Here is a 13840-nt window from a genome sequence, read left to right on the forward strand (position 1 = left end):
TAAAGCTTATTGTATCATATTTGGTACGTACATTTCTAAAGCTGCTAAATTTAAATAGACATGATCAAATTTGCTGAAAAAGCTATCATAATTTCATCTTTATTGCCATATAAATAACAATATATGCACTGAATTGTATATTTTTGCTCAGTTTGGGCCTCTGAATAAAACTGAGGCTTTTTTCCTCCAAGTATGAGCTCCATATTTTCACTTTATCATCCTATATTAGCCATAAAAGCCTGATGTATCAAATATGATACTCAACAAAAAACACAAAAGCAAACTTTTGTTTTAGTTTTGTCTATTCAATAAACTGAAAAGAAATAATAAAAATGTTCTGACTATTTTTATTTTATATGTCAGGCTGTACAGGGTTAATATTACCATGAACTGCATAGACTCAAATATATACAAAATGTGCAACAAAATGCTGTTTAAATAAGAAAATTCAGGCATTATAGATACTCTAAATGTCTCTTGAAAGTCCTATAGATGTCATTTGAAACTCCATTTACTGTCACAGGAACTGAAGCACTTGATTCTGGAGGCGGCAGACGGCTTCTTGTTCGTGGTGGCGGCTGAGACGGGTCGTGTCATCTACGTGTCGGATTCTGTCACTCCTGTTCTGAACCATCCGCAGGCCGAGTGGTTTGGCAGCACGCTCTATGAGCAGGTCCATCCAGATGACGTGGACAAACTGAGGGAACAGCTGAGCACATCTGAGAATTCAATGACAGGTGAGAGACACACACTTATTACTGAAAGATACTTGGGAACAGGAAATTATTGGGCTTCTCTCGCTTTAGTGCCACAGCTCAACATGTCCAGAGCACAAGCACTAACTGCTAGACAATGGCTACCATAAATGTCAAGCTTTAGTCATGGTGTCAGACTCAGCAGTTTGGAATTAGCTGATCCAACACATTTCCATCCCAGTCTGGGTGAATTCCTGGCAGTTCATATTTTTGGTGCCTACAACCTGTGTGTTGTCATTTGCAATGTACTACCTACTGTCTTTACTATAACTTTTGATCAATTCAGTGCATCCTTGCTGAAAAAAACTGGTTGGTGTGTGTGTGCGTGCTAGGGTTAGGGATAGAATATACATTTTGTACAGTATAAAAATAATTATGTCTATGGAGAGTCCCCATAAAACATGGAAACCCAACGTGTGTGTGTTGTCACATATACATACAGCCAATAGTTTGTCGTCTACAACTCATACTCCGTGTGTGTCATTATATATTGTTTTTATCTGCCTCAGATCAGTAATAAGTGGCCATATTGTCACTTCAGGCCATAAGGAGATCATCAAGTAACAGGGTTGAGAATTCCTAGTGATGCTTGTGAGTTAAAGTAGCAACAAGACACACAAAGCTAGAAGTAAATTAAGACCATTTTATTATTTTTGATGCAAGAAGCATTTTAAGTGAACATCAAAGATGTACACTTATTCAGCAAGTGCTGAAAATGTCCTCTTTAATATTTCTCCGCAGGGAACATTCAGACGCCTCATTAGTATTTGAGGCGAGAGCGAGTCAGCGGTAACTTTAATAAACTGTGAGAGTTTCTAACAAACCGCCGCTTGTTTATGACAATTTGCATTCAAAGTTTGAACGAACAGTTGAAAATCGAGCTAATGAACTTTGTATTAGAACATAATTGAAAAAGTTTGCTTTTCATTTTAAGATTTTTTTGAAAATAAAACAAACAAGTGCTTACATGATCAGAATCCTAAAATGAGTTTAGTGCCAAAGGATTCAGTGAACTTCAATGTATGAAAGGCATTCAAGACTAACAATGTTGCGGTGGATGATCGTATGCAGATGTTGTACTGTAATGTTCAAGTACAGATTATTCATTTAAACAAAATGGTTTGTTTGTGTAGAATTTGTTTTGCTTGAATGTTCATCAGAGGTCAGGACTTTGACTCTGGTGAACTCACTCTGTTAATGATAAATATCATAGTGAGGTTGCACGACCCATCTTTTTTTTTGTTTTTTTTGGGTGAATTTAATCATAGACAGATGCTTAGACATTTTGCTGCCGGATTTACTGGCAGAATTACATATTCCCTCTCCGTTAAACACCATGCTTTGCAGTTCCAGTGAGGTTTTGGTGTTGGAATCCCCTGATTTATTTTCTGCAGATATAAAGCTTTGTTTTTCCTCCAGAAACTTTTGTTTTATTTGTGCATTGTTCATGCAAGATCATTGTTTCCATCACCGAATAAAACAACAAAATGGTAATTGTGACAAATCTTTTTTTTAATCACAATTCTGATCAATTCAATTCAGATTTGTGAGATATATTTTTTTTTTTACTAAAGTCTTTCCATAAATGACTTTTTAGAAAGCAGTATATATATTTTTTTCATTATAGAACCAATGAAACAAAATGTATCTTCAAGTTGAACATTTAATTGGCTTTGATTAAAAATGTACTGTTTTTATTGGAGTGTCCAAAATGATTGTTGTCATTAGATGAAGATTAGATTTTTTGGGCAGATGCATAAGTTTAGATTTTTGTTTTTCTACTCTGTACTCGGTGAGGTTTGAACAATTTCCCATTTCCCAACCACACAAGGAGTTGTATAATATCAAGAGAAAGCCATCCATCAGCATTCCCATTCATATTAATTGCAGTTGAAGACCTCTCTCATGCAAATTTATTCACTGGCAAAGAGGGTTTCTGTTTGGGCGGACCGCTCTCCTTGCTCTTTTTGTTGATTACAGAGGCTAGTGATTTCTCAAGACACCCTTTTCCATGATATCTGTCAGATAGATAGGGCATTTTCTCCATGGTAGTCTCCCAAATTGATTGTAGCAACTTTAATGCTAGTTATTTTCAAACTAAACTGTCTTTGTATATTATAGGAAGATCAACGGCTTCACCTCCGTGCAAAGACAGATACATCATGCTTATTGAATCAAGCACATGTCCTCAAATAGTTGAACTTGCCCACAGTAAATGTTTCTCCACTAGATGGCGCTACATACATACTGTAAACACAGCCTCTTTTCTTATTTGTGGACACCCACGTTTTTTTTTTTATATAAACCACAAGATGAATTATTCTCCTCAGATACAGAAGAAAACATTTTTACTGTGGGAAATCTTTCCATCTCTCCTCTCGCGGATGAATATTTTGAGGGACTCATGTAATTTTAAACGCATAATCTGTGAGATTTTCCTCTAAACATCAGATATGCAATGTCAAGGTTATTGTAGTGTTGCCTTTTTGGGTTTTATTTTTAATAGTATTTTCAGGTTTAAGATTCAGAGTAGATTCTGAAATGGCTTTGTTAGTCTTAGTTCAGCTTTTAAATAAAGGCATTGTATTTTTTAACTTGTATGCATTGTAAGACAGTTATCCTAAGCGACTTACATTACATTCAAGGTGTGCATTTCATCAGTTCAGGCATTACCTCATTGTATATTTTTTTCTATTATTTTTATTTTAGTTTCAGTTTTTGTGTGTGTGTGTATGTATATGTGTATATATATATATATATATATATATATATATATATATATATATATATATATATATATATATATTTATTTATATATATATATATATATATATATATATATATATATATATATTATACATACATATATATATATATACATACATACATGCATACATACATACATACATACATACAATAAAGAAATAGGAAATATTTGTAGATCAAATATTTGTAAATATCAAAATCGAGGCTGAAATTGTTTTCCATTAGTTCATTGGAGATGGACCATCAAGTTGAGTGCATTGAATTGTGGGTGCAACAGTTTTTGCCCCAGATAGTGCTTTGTTGTACTCCAAATTTTGTATAGTTCATCCAGGTATTCCATTCATACAGAAAATTTGCATACTGCACACATAATAACTGCAGAAATTGTATGTTTCAAACATAGTTTTACATAAAAGATAGTTTTTAGTTTTAGTATACGATAATTACCCAGAAACGCTGACCTCCCGAAGCATGTAATGACTTTATAATTTAATTATAGTGATAGTTGGAATGATCCAGTGTGGTCTCGGTCTCTCACAGCCCTTTTGTCGTTCTTGTCTGATTTTCCCTTTATTAAAAAGTTTCAGTGAGCCGTATGATAATATCCACCTAAGTAATAAAATGTCTCTACAGTCAGACAAGGTGCGAGCAGGGCATTGTCACAGTTCATTATGCCGACCAGTCGTGAGATGATGATTATTTTGAGAGGACCAGTCGTTGATGTGGCTCAGACCACATTTAAATAAGACTTGGGGTCAAAGTGTCTGCTGTTACTCAGCACAGGAATATGAGTGCTGTCAGAACTCAGGGGATTCACTTTAAATGCAAAGAGGCATCTGTATTCATCTCTGTATGATTTTAGTTGTGTAATTGTATTCAGCACATCTAGCTTCCTGTGGTTTGGATGTGACATGAAACACACCAATGTGTTTGTCTGTAATATTAAAATGATCATGTTCCTGGTGCCTATTTAGTGGGAGCCAATAATCTGAGACCACGTTGGAAAACTGAGATTTCTTTCATTTTAATATGTAAATGTAACACTTAAAAAAAAAAAATGGACAGAAGTCTCTAATGCTCAGAGCTGCATTTGTTTGATCGAAAATAGTTATAAACAGTAATATTATTATTAACAGTAATATTGTGAAATATGATTACAATTTAAAATGCCTGTTTTCTAATTTAATTCATGTAATCTATTCCTGTGATGCAAAGCTAAATTTTCAGCATCATTACTTCAGTCTTCAGTGTCACATGATCCTTCAGAAATCATTCTAATATGCTGATTTGCTGCTCAAGAAACATTTCTTATTATTATCAATGTTGAAAACAGTTGTGCTGCTTCATATATTTGTGGAAACTGTGTGATGGATAGAAAGAGCAGCATTTATTTGAATTAGAAATCTTTTCTAACATTACAAATGTCTTTACTGTCACTTTTAATCAACTTAATGCATCCTTGCTGAATAAAAGTATTAAAGGGATAGTTCACCCAAAGATCATCATTTACTCACCCCTATGTTGTTCTAAACCTGTATGATTTCTTATGTTTCTTTCTTCTGTTGAAAACAAAAGAAGATATTTTGAAGAATGTTCAATGTTGACGGTAGCCATTGACTTCCAATACAATGTTTTTGAATGTTTTTTTGTCCTACTATTGAAGTCAATGGCTTCTGTCAACTGTCTGGTTACCAACATTCTTCAAAATATCTTCTTTTTAGTTCAACAGAAGAAAGAAACTCGTATATATATATATATATATATAGCCCCCAAACCTTTGAATGGTAATTTGAAATGAATATTTGTGTCATTTTTGTTGGTGATCTCAGACGTTTGGACGCCACTATACATCATGTACAAATGTGTACATCTCCAGAAAATGGTTGTAAGGAATTTCCTTTCCCATCAAAGAAACTTGCAAGTTTAAAAGGAATTCCGTTCTTGCAGTTGGTCCAGATAAAATATTGCGGTTAAAATATGGCGCTCTTGATGAGGTTTTGATAACCTCATATGTTTTAGTGATAAAGTGATCAATTGAAGCGGCCAAGGGAGATATTTTCCACGTCTCCTCAAACTATGCTCCACTAATGTGTTCTCTGTGCTGGAATGTAAGGGTTGGCTCTGCATACATAATTGATTACGAGTGATTTGGGCTGCTCTGTTTGTGTGTGTGTTGTGTGCGTGTATGTGTGTGTGTGTGTGTGTGTGTGTGTGTGTGTGTGTGTGTTTTTTTTCCCCTGAAGTGGGAAATGATGGCTGGAGACATCAGTGAGATCTTGCACACCATCCATCAGACCACACAACACACCTGTGTGAAACTACACAATCTGTTCTTGTCTCATATACATATTTCATATATATATGGAAAGCTTTACATGAAGCCTGCATATGCATTGCATCAAAATACTATTCTTTATGCATTGTGATTTTTATATACAACACATTATATGTTTCGTAATCACTGTTAAAATGCATTATAACCCATTAATGGTTATGCTTTTAAAGAGTGTTCTGAATTGCAAAACATAATATAATATAAATAACACATGAGACATCAGATTAAGTGTTGATCTTAATGCATTATACTATTTAAAGCTGTAACTATGAATGGAAAAGTATTACCATGTTTCACTGGCACATAAAACTGGTCCTAATGTGTATTATAAAGCATAATGAATGGCCCACGGAAGGCATTTCTGCCATTTAGAGCCAATTTTACATAACATTAGTTATGCACATAATGCCATGACTCACAAATTCTGTTGAACTATCAGAATTTTTACAATGCAATTCATCTTCATGGTGACAAAATGAAATATTTTCTCATCAATTATTAAAGCGAGCATTGCGACATGCAAAGAATGCTCAAATTTGTTTTTGTTGCCCGTAGCCTACGTATCTAACCTGTTTACAAGTTTGATGAGCTATGAGCTGTAACATGGCATGAAAACGAATGACTAATCTTAAGACAATAACTGCAAATATATGAGAAAGCGGCTGATTTGAATAATAATATATGTTTTATTGTTTGTAAAGCATGGTGCAAGCGTTTGCCAACATCACAGTGTTGAGTCCCTGGGAATGCATGGATTGATGGAATGATGGTTGAATATAAATGAAAGAATAACAGAATACAGCTTTCCTTAAGGTTACAGATTCAAGCAACATCCCGACCTGAAATTCTCTGTGGAAATTAAATACGATTGCCAAATTTAAAAAACATTTCAGAGTGCCGTCAAACAGTGTAACAGGACTTAAACTCAAAAGAGCATTCTTTAGTCGATGACTAAACTGACCCATTTTTCCTCAGTTTATTTTTATAAACATACTTCGCTGATGAAGATAACGTTCTCAATATCTGCTTAAATTTCCATTCGGATACATCCTTGAAGGACAGCTATTATTTCTCTGGCAACATTATTTGTTTGTCCTTCCATTTACGACAGTCTTGTCGACGGCGACTGCCGCCTAAATATTTAGCTTGGCTGTGGTTGGTGGCCTGGGATATTTGCCATTTTTTGTTGCTTTGTTCAGCTTTAGAATAATAATGATACACTTGCCCACAGAGGAGAAACAATGGAGTCTGTGTGGCAAAAATGGGATATATATGTGCGGCGCGGCCCTTTATGCATTCTGTAATGCTAATGAAACAGGCTTTTGCCCAGATTCCACATTGTGCCTTTTTCTTCTCAGAGGATTTGGGGATTTTGCTTGGAAGTCCTTGTGGTTCTGGGACCGATCTGGGAGTTCTGGCTAATATTTCCTCGTTCCTCCAAGTGTTGTCCTTAGATCCCCTTCAGGTGGTCACGGAGTTGAAGTTGGAGGAGTCATGCTCATCAGGAGGTGATGTTCCCATGCCTGCTGTTGGAGTCCTTCAAAGATCAACCAAAGTTCTCCGTTGTAGAAGCGTCCAGGGAACCTGCTCCAAAGCAAACGCCACCTGCTGAGCTCTGCTTTGGGAAGCAGGAGGCTGAGGAACGGTCATCCAAACACACGCCGGTCTTCTAAACAGAAAATCACCATGCATATATGACTAGCACTTACTCATACCAGTGCAAACAAGAAGATTGATTGAGATGCGATAAAAGAGAATTACTGTAAAACCGGTCAATGGCTTTTATGAGGTCATGGCTTGAATACGTTTTTTTTTTTTACCAGGTTGTGGGTGCAGCCATTTGTAATTTGAATGTGGCTTCGGGTGTCATTCTCTTCCAGTTATTTTACCTGTACAGAACTGTACCTGTACTTACATTTTACAATGTTGTGTTCATATTCTGGGCTCATCTGCTTGGCTGTATCAATCTTATTTTGCAATGCAGAAGTAAGCTATTTTCAGTGAATGTGCGAGACTTTCGATTCATTAGCCGCTATATACCTAGAAGAAGGTATACATTGGGCCACACACACTCTTAAAATAAAAATAAGGTGAAAATACACATGGTGCCTTGATGTTTCGTTACTTTCCTGTGTTATCTTGAAGCATTCAGTGCTAGGGGTGGCACGGTTCACAAAACCCACGGTTCGGTTCATATCACGGTTTTAGGGTCTCGGTTTTCGGTTCTGTACGGTTCTTGTTGTTATTTTTTCTTTTAATCTTTAACACTCGAAAAATTTACTTCAGCATATAGCTTAATTATCTATTTATTTATTTATTTATTTCATAAATGGGGCATGTTTGCGAAACGCAGCTTCTCATTTCCCATTCCGAAGTAATATAGTGAGCGGTCACCGTGAGGAACCTTTTGGTGGCCCTGGAGGTCCATCCATCTGTAGTGAGAGCTACGTGGGCTGTGTCGGACAGTTCTTTGTAAATTTCTCCTCGTGTCTCGTCATCATAGGCGTAATTTGCGGGTGGGACATGTCCCCACCACTTTTTGCCAGGGTCGATATTGTCCCCACCACTTTTGAAACATCTCACGGCACGGATGTACCAATACAAATAAATAAAACATCTCCAGTTAACTAGCAAAGTATTCGTTTCGTTCGTTTGTTAAATAAGAGTCGATCTAGCGCTGAAATGTTGTTGTTTTTTTAATCAAGTGATCAAAGTGCTCGTTGCCCCTGCTATCAGTGGCACTGATACAGTGTTCTCTTGTGGCTCGCGCACATGCCGCACAGTCTTCACTCGGACGCGTGAGGAGACTCTCTATTCGTTCAGGTGAAATCCCAAAACAAAATTCACACAAATCTGTCCCTGCTTGATATACAACCACTGATAAACATAATCGGTTTTGATGAAAAAAAAAATATATATATATATGAGTGCGGATTAGAACTCAGAACCTATGACAAGCTTGGCAAAAGTTCTGCCACTGGACCATTAAAGTACATGCGTGAAACAGTCTATCTATGTATTTATTCACGTGAAAAAACAACATATGGTTGAGTGGATCTCATTTAATGTCTAAGTAAACCCAGTGTACTATTTAAGTCGATTGCTGGACATCGTAATGTTATTCTACATTAGCACGGGCATGAGGCTAAATTGCGCATGCGTCGAACCGTGAGACGCACACATGCTCCGAACCGGGAAAAGAGAACCGAACGGTTCGGATGTTTTTTCATGTACCATGCCACCCCTATTCAGTGCCAAACTTAGTTGGGCACTTTATCACAATTTCTTGTCATCCTACATCACACACAATCCCATTTTGACCACTAAAAGAAGTCAGAAAGTCAAAAAAAGTTTAACGTTGGGGAGGCCGAGAGATCAGAGCTATTGTGGAGGTGAATGTGGAAAAATTCCTGTCTAATTTGACATCACTAAACTGTTATTATATTGGCCTTGAAAAACCTTTTAGCTTTTGAATTTTTTTTTGCCTTGTTGAAAGGCTGATATTACAGCATGTCTGACCTATTCTTTGTTATTGGGTTGTTGGTAGCAGCGTGCCGCTGTACTCAGGGCAGTGGGTCGCCATCTGGATGATTTACGATCATAGTCCAGCTTCGTTTATCATCTCCATCTGGTTTTTCACCCAATTGTTTGTTCAACAACAACTACCAAGGGCCTCTTTCTTGATGTTCTTGAACTTATTGAGTGGTTGTGTTGTTATCCGTCTTGGAGAAAAGTATTAATAGCTTTTAAATGCTTCCAACGTTCTTGGCGTCTGTCCTTCAGACTGGAAAGACTTCCCGACAATTAGATCTGCTCCTGAGGGCTTTCGCAGCTGTCACTGGATCAGTTCGGAGACCGCTTCTCCTCCGCTGAAAGGCATGTCAGCTAATTTGTTTATGGAAATAACTTCAGGCTTCACTAATCCTGAGCTTTTGTCCTATAGGCTAGGTATCAGCATTCCGAGAAGTATAGCTCACACTTTGAATATTGTTGTGGGTGTTTTGCTAAGCCAGTAACATTTTTTGGCTGCTTTGGATTGTTTTCCTCCCTAATTCTAGCTGTGCTGGATGGGGAAAAACAACTTTAAAATTGTTGTGATTTTGATTATTTTAGCCAGTCTTCTGTGCCGTATAATCGAGCAGATGATGTAGCAGTGAACGGGATGGTCATAACATTTACTGTGCATCTGTGGGTGTTTGTGGGCACATTTGTTGTTTGTTATGAGGTGCATCAGGATTGAAAGGCCCCTGAAATGCACTTCTGTAAACTTTTACTGCGGTATCTTAGAAACGTATTTTGTAACTTGAGGCCATCATGGTAATGATTTAAACTAAGAATGTGTACGAGTAGTCAAGTAAAAACTCAGTTCAAGTAACACAAAAAGCTTTTCCTTTGTTTCCTACAATACACAAAATATAGCCCAGCTAAATCGCTCACAAACATCTTATCTTTAACGCTAAATGTGTTGTGTTGCATTGTGGATGCATGATGTTGAAGTGATATGAGTTGATAGCAGGTGCATCCAGTGATGAAGGCGTATCAGCCGCAACACGTTGGTGTGTGGATATATGTTTTAAAAAATGTTATAGCCGTGAATAAATAAGGGCTTTTTATTTTTTACAAGTTCTCGAGTGCCTTGGCCTTAAATGATTTTTGCAGGTTGTGTGGCAATATTTTGATTTGTATTGGTATATGTGGTCCTTGATATAATCATGTATCCCAATGGATCAATGGATGATGATACACCTTAATGGTTGAAAGTGAAACCATTAAATGTGCATAACCCTAGTGGCATCTGCATCTAATTTTCAGTACTCCTGGAATGCATTTTCTTTCTTTATTGGTATGAATTATTTTAATTTTTTTACTTACTCACCAAGGCTGCATTTATTTGATGAAAAGTGCAGTAATTAACTATAATATAATGTGAAATGTTTTCAAATAAATGTTTTCTATTTAAATATATATATATTAAATGTAATTTATTCCTGTGAGACAAAGCTGAATTTTCAGCAGCCATTACTCCAGTTTTCAGTGTCATGTGATTTGCTGCTCAAGAAACATTTCTTCTTATTATTAATACTGAAAACAGTTGTGCTGCTTACTGTTTTTGTGGAAACCGTAATACACTACCATTCAAAATTTTGGGTAAGTAAAATAAAAAAGAAAGAAAGAAAAAAGTGAACACTTTCATTCAGCAAGTACGCATTAAATTGATCAAAAGTGACAGTAAAGACATTTATAATGTAACAAAAGACTTCTATTTCAAATGCTGTTCATTTCTATTTATCAAAGAATCCTGACAACAAAATATATCATGGTTTTATAATATTAAGCACAGTCTAAAATATAAGCTTTTGAACATTGATAATAATTACAAATAATATACCAAACTTTTGACAAGTAGTGTATATAAATATTTGAGTTATCTTATTGGCGATGTAACATTTGTAAATAAAACATTAACATTTTCAGGTAATTCAAGTGATTTTTTTTTATTTTTTTTTTGAGTACTGTACCACAAAATATGCCATTTGAAATGACCTTTCCTATTTTAATCTCTTTCGTGTTTTCTCTTTTTGTGTGTGTGTGTGTGTGTGTTTATACATTTTAATGCATATCCAGGGCGTATTCTGGACTTAAAGACGGGGACGGTGAAGAAGGAAGGACAGCAGTCCTCTATGAGAATGTGTATGGGGTCCAGACGTTCCTTCATCTGCAGAATGAGGTACAGTTACAGTCTCAATGAGCTCATAGATCTCATAATCACACAGGGTGGTATGGTGTCATCGTTAAAGTCAGCATGACTTCAAGGAAGGTGCGATAGTCTTTTCTTCCCAATTTGATGATTATCTCAGTGAAACGACTTCTCGAACAAGAAAAAATGTTGGGCTGGACTTGATTTTGTCCATGGGGAATTGATTGGATGGTTGTGGTTTGCTATTCGTTGATCTCATGTGAGTGACAGGTTGTCCCGCCCTCACGCCAGTAAACACATCATCAGAGAAGAGAAGAGATGTCACTGCAAGAGGGAGGGGAAGTTATTTTGCTAAAAAATTACAAGGCATGTAAAAAACAAACAAACAAAAAACAGATAAATGATTTATAATAAATACTGCAATATTCCATAAATATAAGGATTGTCAGTTTTAATTTCATGGTGACTTTAAGAATCAGGACTGGTTATGGAAGAGTTCACTCTTCTCAAGAAACAATGTGCCCTTTTTTTTCTTTTTTCTTTTTTAGTTATTCAGATACCTTTTAGAAGTTTTATCAGGTTGGACTATTTCTTGTGGTGTGCCGTTAACATTTATATCACTGCTTATAAATAAATCCACACGTACCTTTATTTCGGCGTGAAATTACTCTCTACTCGAACAAAAATGTTGTGGAATCACTATTATCAATCTGCACAACATTGATAGACTGTCTGCATGTTTCCCTTGCAAAATGCTCTTCAATTATGTTTTGTGTTGATCCTTTATGAAGTATTTCCCTGTTTACCCAAGTGTTGTTTGTTCATCTGTTATTCTGATCATGAAAATATAATTTTGCTGTTACAGTTTAAAACCTGCATGACTTTCATGACAACAAAATGCATTCATAATAGGATTTTTTAGCAATGAGGCAAACAGGAACCAAGACTGTTGTTGTCGCTGAACATTCCTGTCCTTCCCGCATTATGTTTAAAAGGTGTTTTCAATCATAAGGTTGTTTTGAAACGGTCTATATTTAACAACAGATGGAAACATGCATTTCCCGAATTTGTTTCGAATGTCCTTGCTAGTTCAAGATATAAACCATGACGAGCAAATTACGACATAACGTATGATTAAGTCTCATATGTCTTTGTGCTACATTCAGCACATAAATATGAGAGTTGGCAACATCAAGAATGTGTTCGTGTTTAATGTTTTCTATTTGTGGCCGTCTTACAAATTGAAACTGCATGTTAGCAGATGAGCACATTGGTCAAGTGTGTGAAAAACACTTGAGATGAACAGAACCCCTTAAAAACATGATCGTCATTCTTAAAAGTTTTTATGCAATAGTTTATCCGAGCACTATTAGACATCACGACTCCCACTCGGAAGGACATTTACTTTCTTGTTGTGATCGAAAAATGTATGTGCTGTCTATTTGCATACCTTGCATTCATGAACACTTGACAAACTATTTGACAAAGACCTGAGGGACAACAGACTTTGTCATGCCAGGTCTAATGGAAATGATTGTGGAGGATAAACAGCTCAAGTTAAAACAGATGTGAACTATTTTCCCCTTCAACAGTGTCAAGAGATCTCAGGTCACTCGTATTGTCTTTACTAGCTGGATTCACGAGATAACAGGAGACAGATATAGTCCTAATAGATGTGTATGGTAATTAGAATATTAGATTTATTGGTAATGCTTTACAGTAAGGGTTCATTTGTCAACTACATTAGTAAACATGAACTAAGAATAAACAAAACTTTTATAGCATTTATTACATTAGTTAATGTTAATCTCAACATTTACTACTACATTGTATGTATCTGTTAACATTAGTTACTGTGAACTAACATGATTTTTTTATAAACAAACATTAAAAAAGGTTATTAAATGCTGTAAAAAAATATATTGCTCATTGTTAAAACTAATTTAACAAATGAGACCTTATTGTAAAGTACCAATATATTATATTCTATCAAAAAAAAAAACTATATTATAGTCCTAATAATGAACTGGGTTGTATCACATAAACATTTTTGCCTTTGCCTTTCTTTTTAAATGTGTTAAATTACTTTCTAGTTAATGCAAACTCTGAGTACATATTATTTAATCTGAATCTTCTTTACTGATTGTCACATTTGAATTTTATATTTGATCTTTTTGATCTTTTTTATTAACATAAAAATGTAAAAAAAAAAAAATTATTGTTATTATAAGTGATCATTTGTGCCATAGCGTATCATAATTATGTTGAGGTTTCAGAACTTTAAAG

General features: G+C 35.6%; 1 protein-coding gene across 4 annotated transcripts in view; it reads left to right on the forward strand.

The window, feature by feature from the left end:
• The window catches only part of arnt2 (aryl-hydrocarbon receptor nuclear translocator 2), an 84676-nt gene that overhangs the window by 19441 nt on the left and 51395 nt on the right, over positions 1-13840 (forward strand). For all 4 annotated transcript variants that reach the window (XM_082154386.1, XM_082154385.1, XM_082154388.1 and 1 more), the window contains 2 exons: positions 524-737; positions 11482-11584. In XM_082154386.1, the coding sequence (XP_082010512.1) occupies positions 524-737; positions 11482-11584 (317 nt within the window). The remainder of the gene's footprint in view (positions 1-523; positions 738-11481; positions 11585-13840) is intronic.

Source organism: Leuciscus leuciscus (genome assembly GCF_965113295.1).
Source record: "Leuciscus leuciscus genome assembly, chromosome: 2".
Classification (NCBI taxonomy): domain Eukaryota; kingdom Metazoa; phylum Chordata; class Actinopteri; order Cypriniformes; family Leuciscidae; genus Leuciscus; species Leuciscus leuciscus.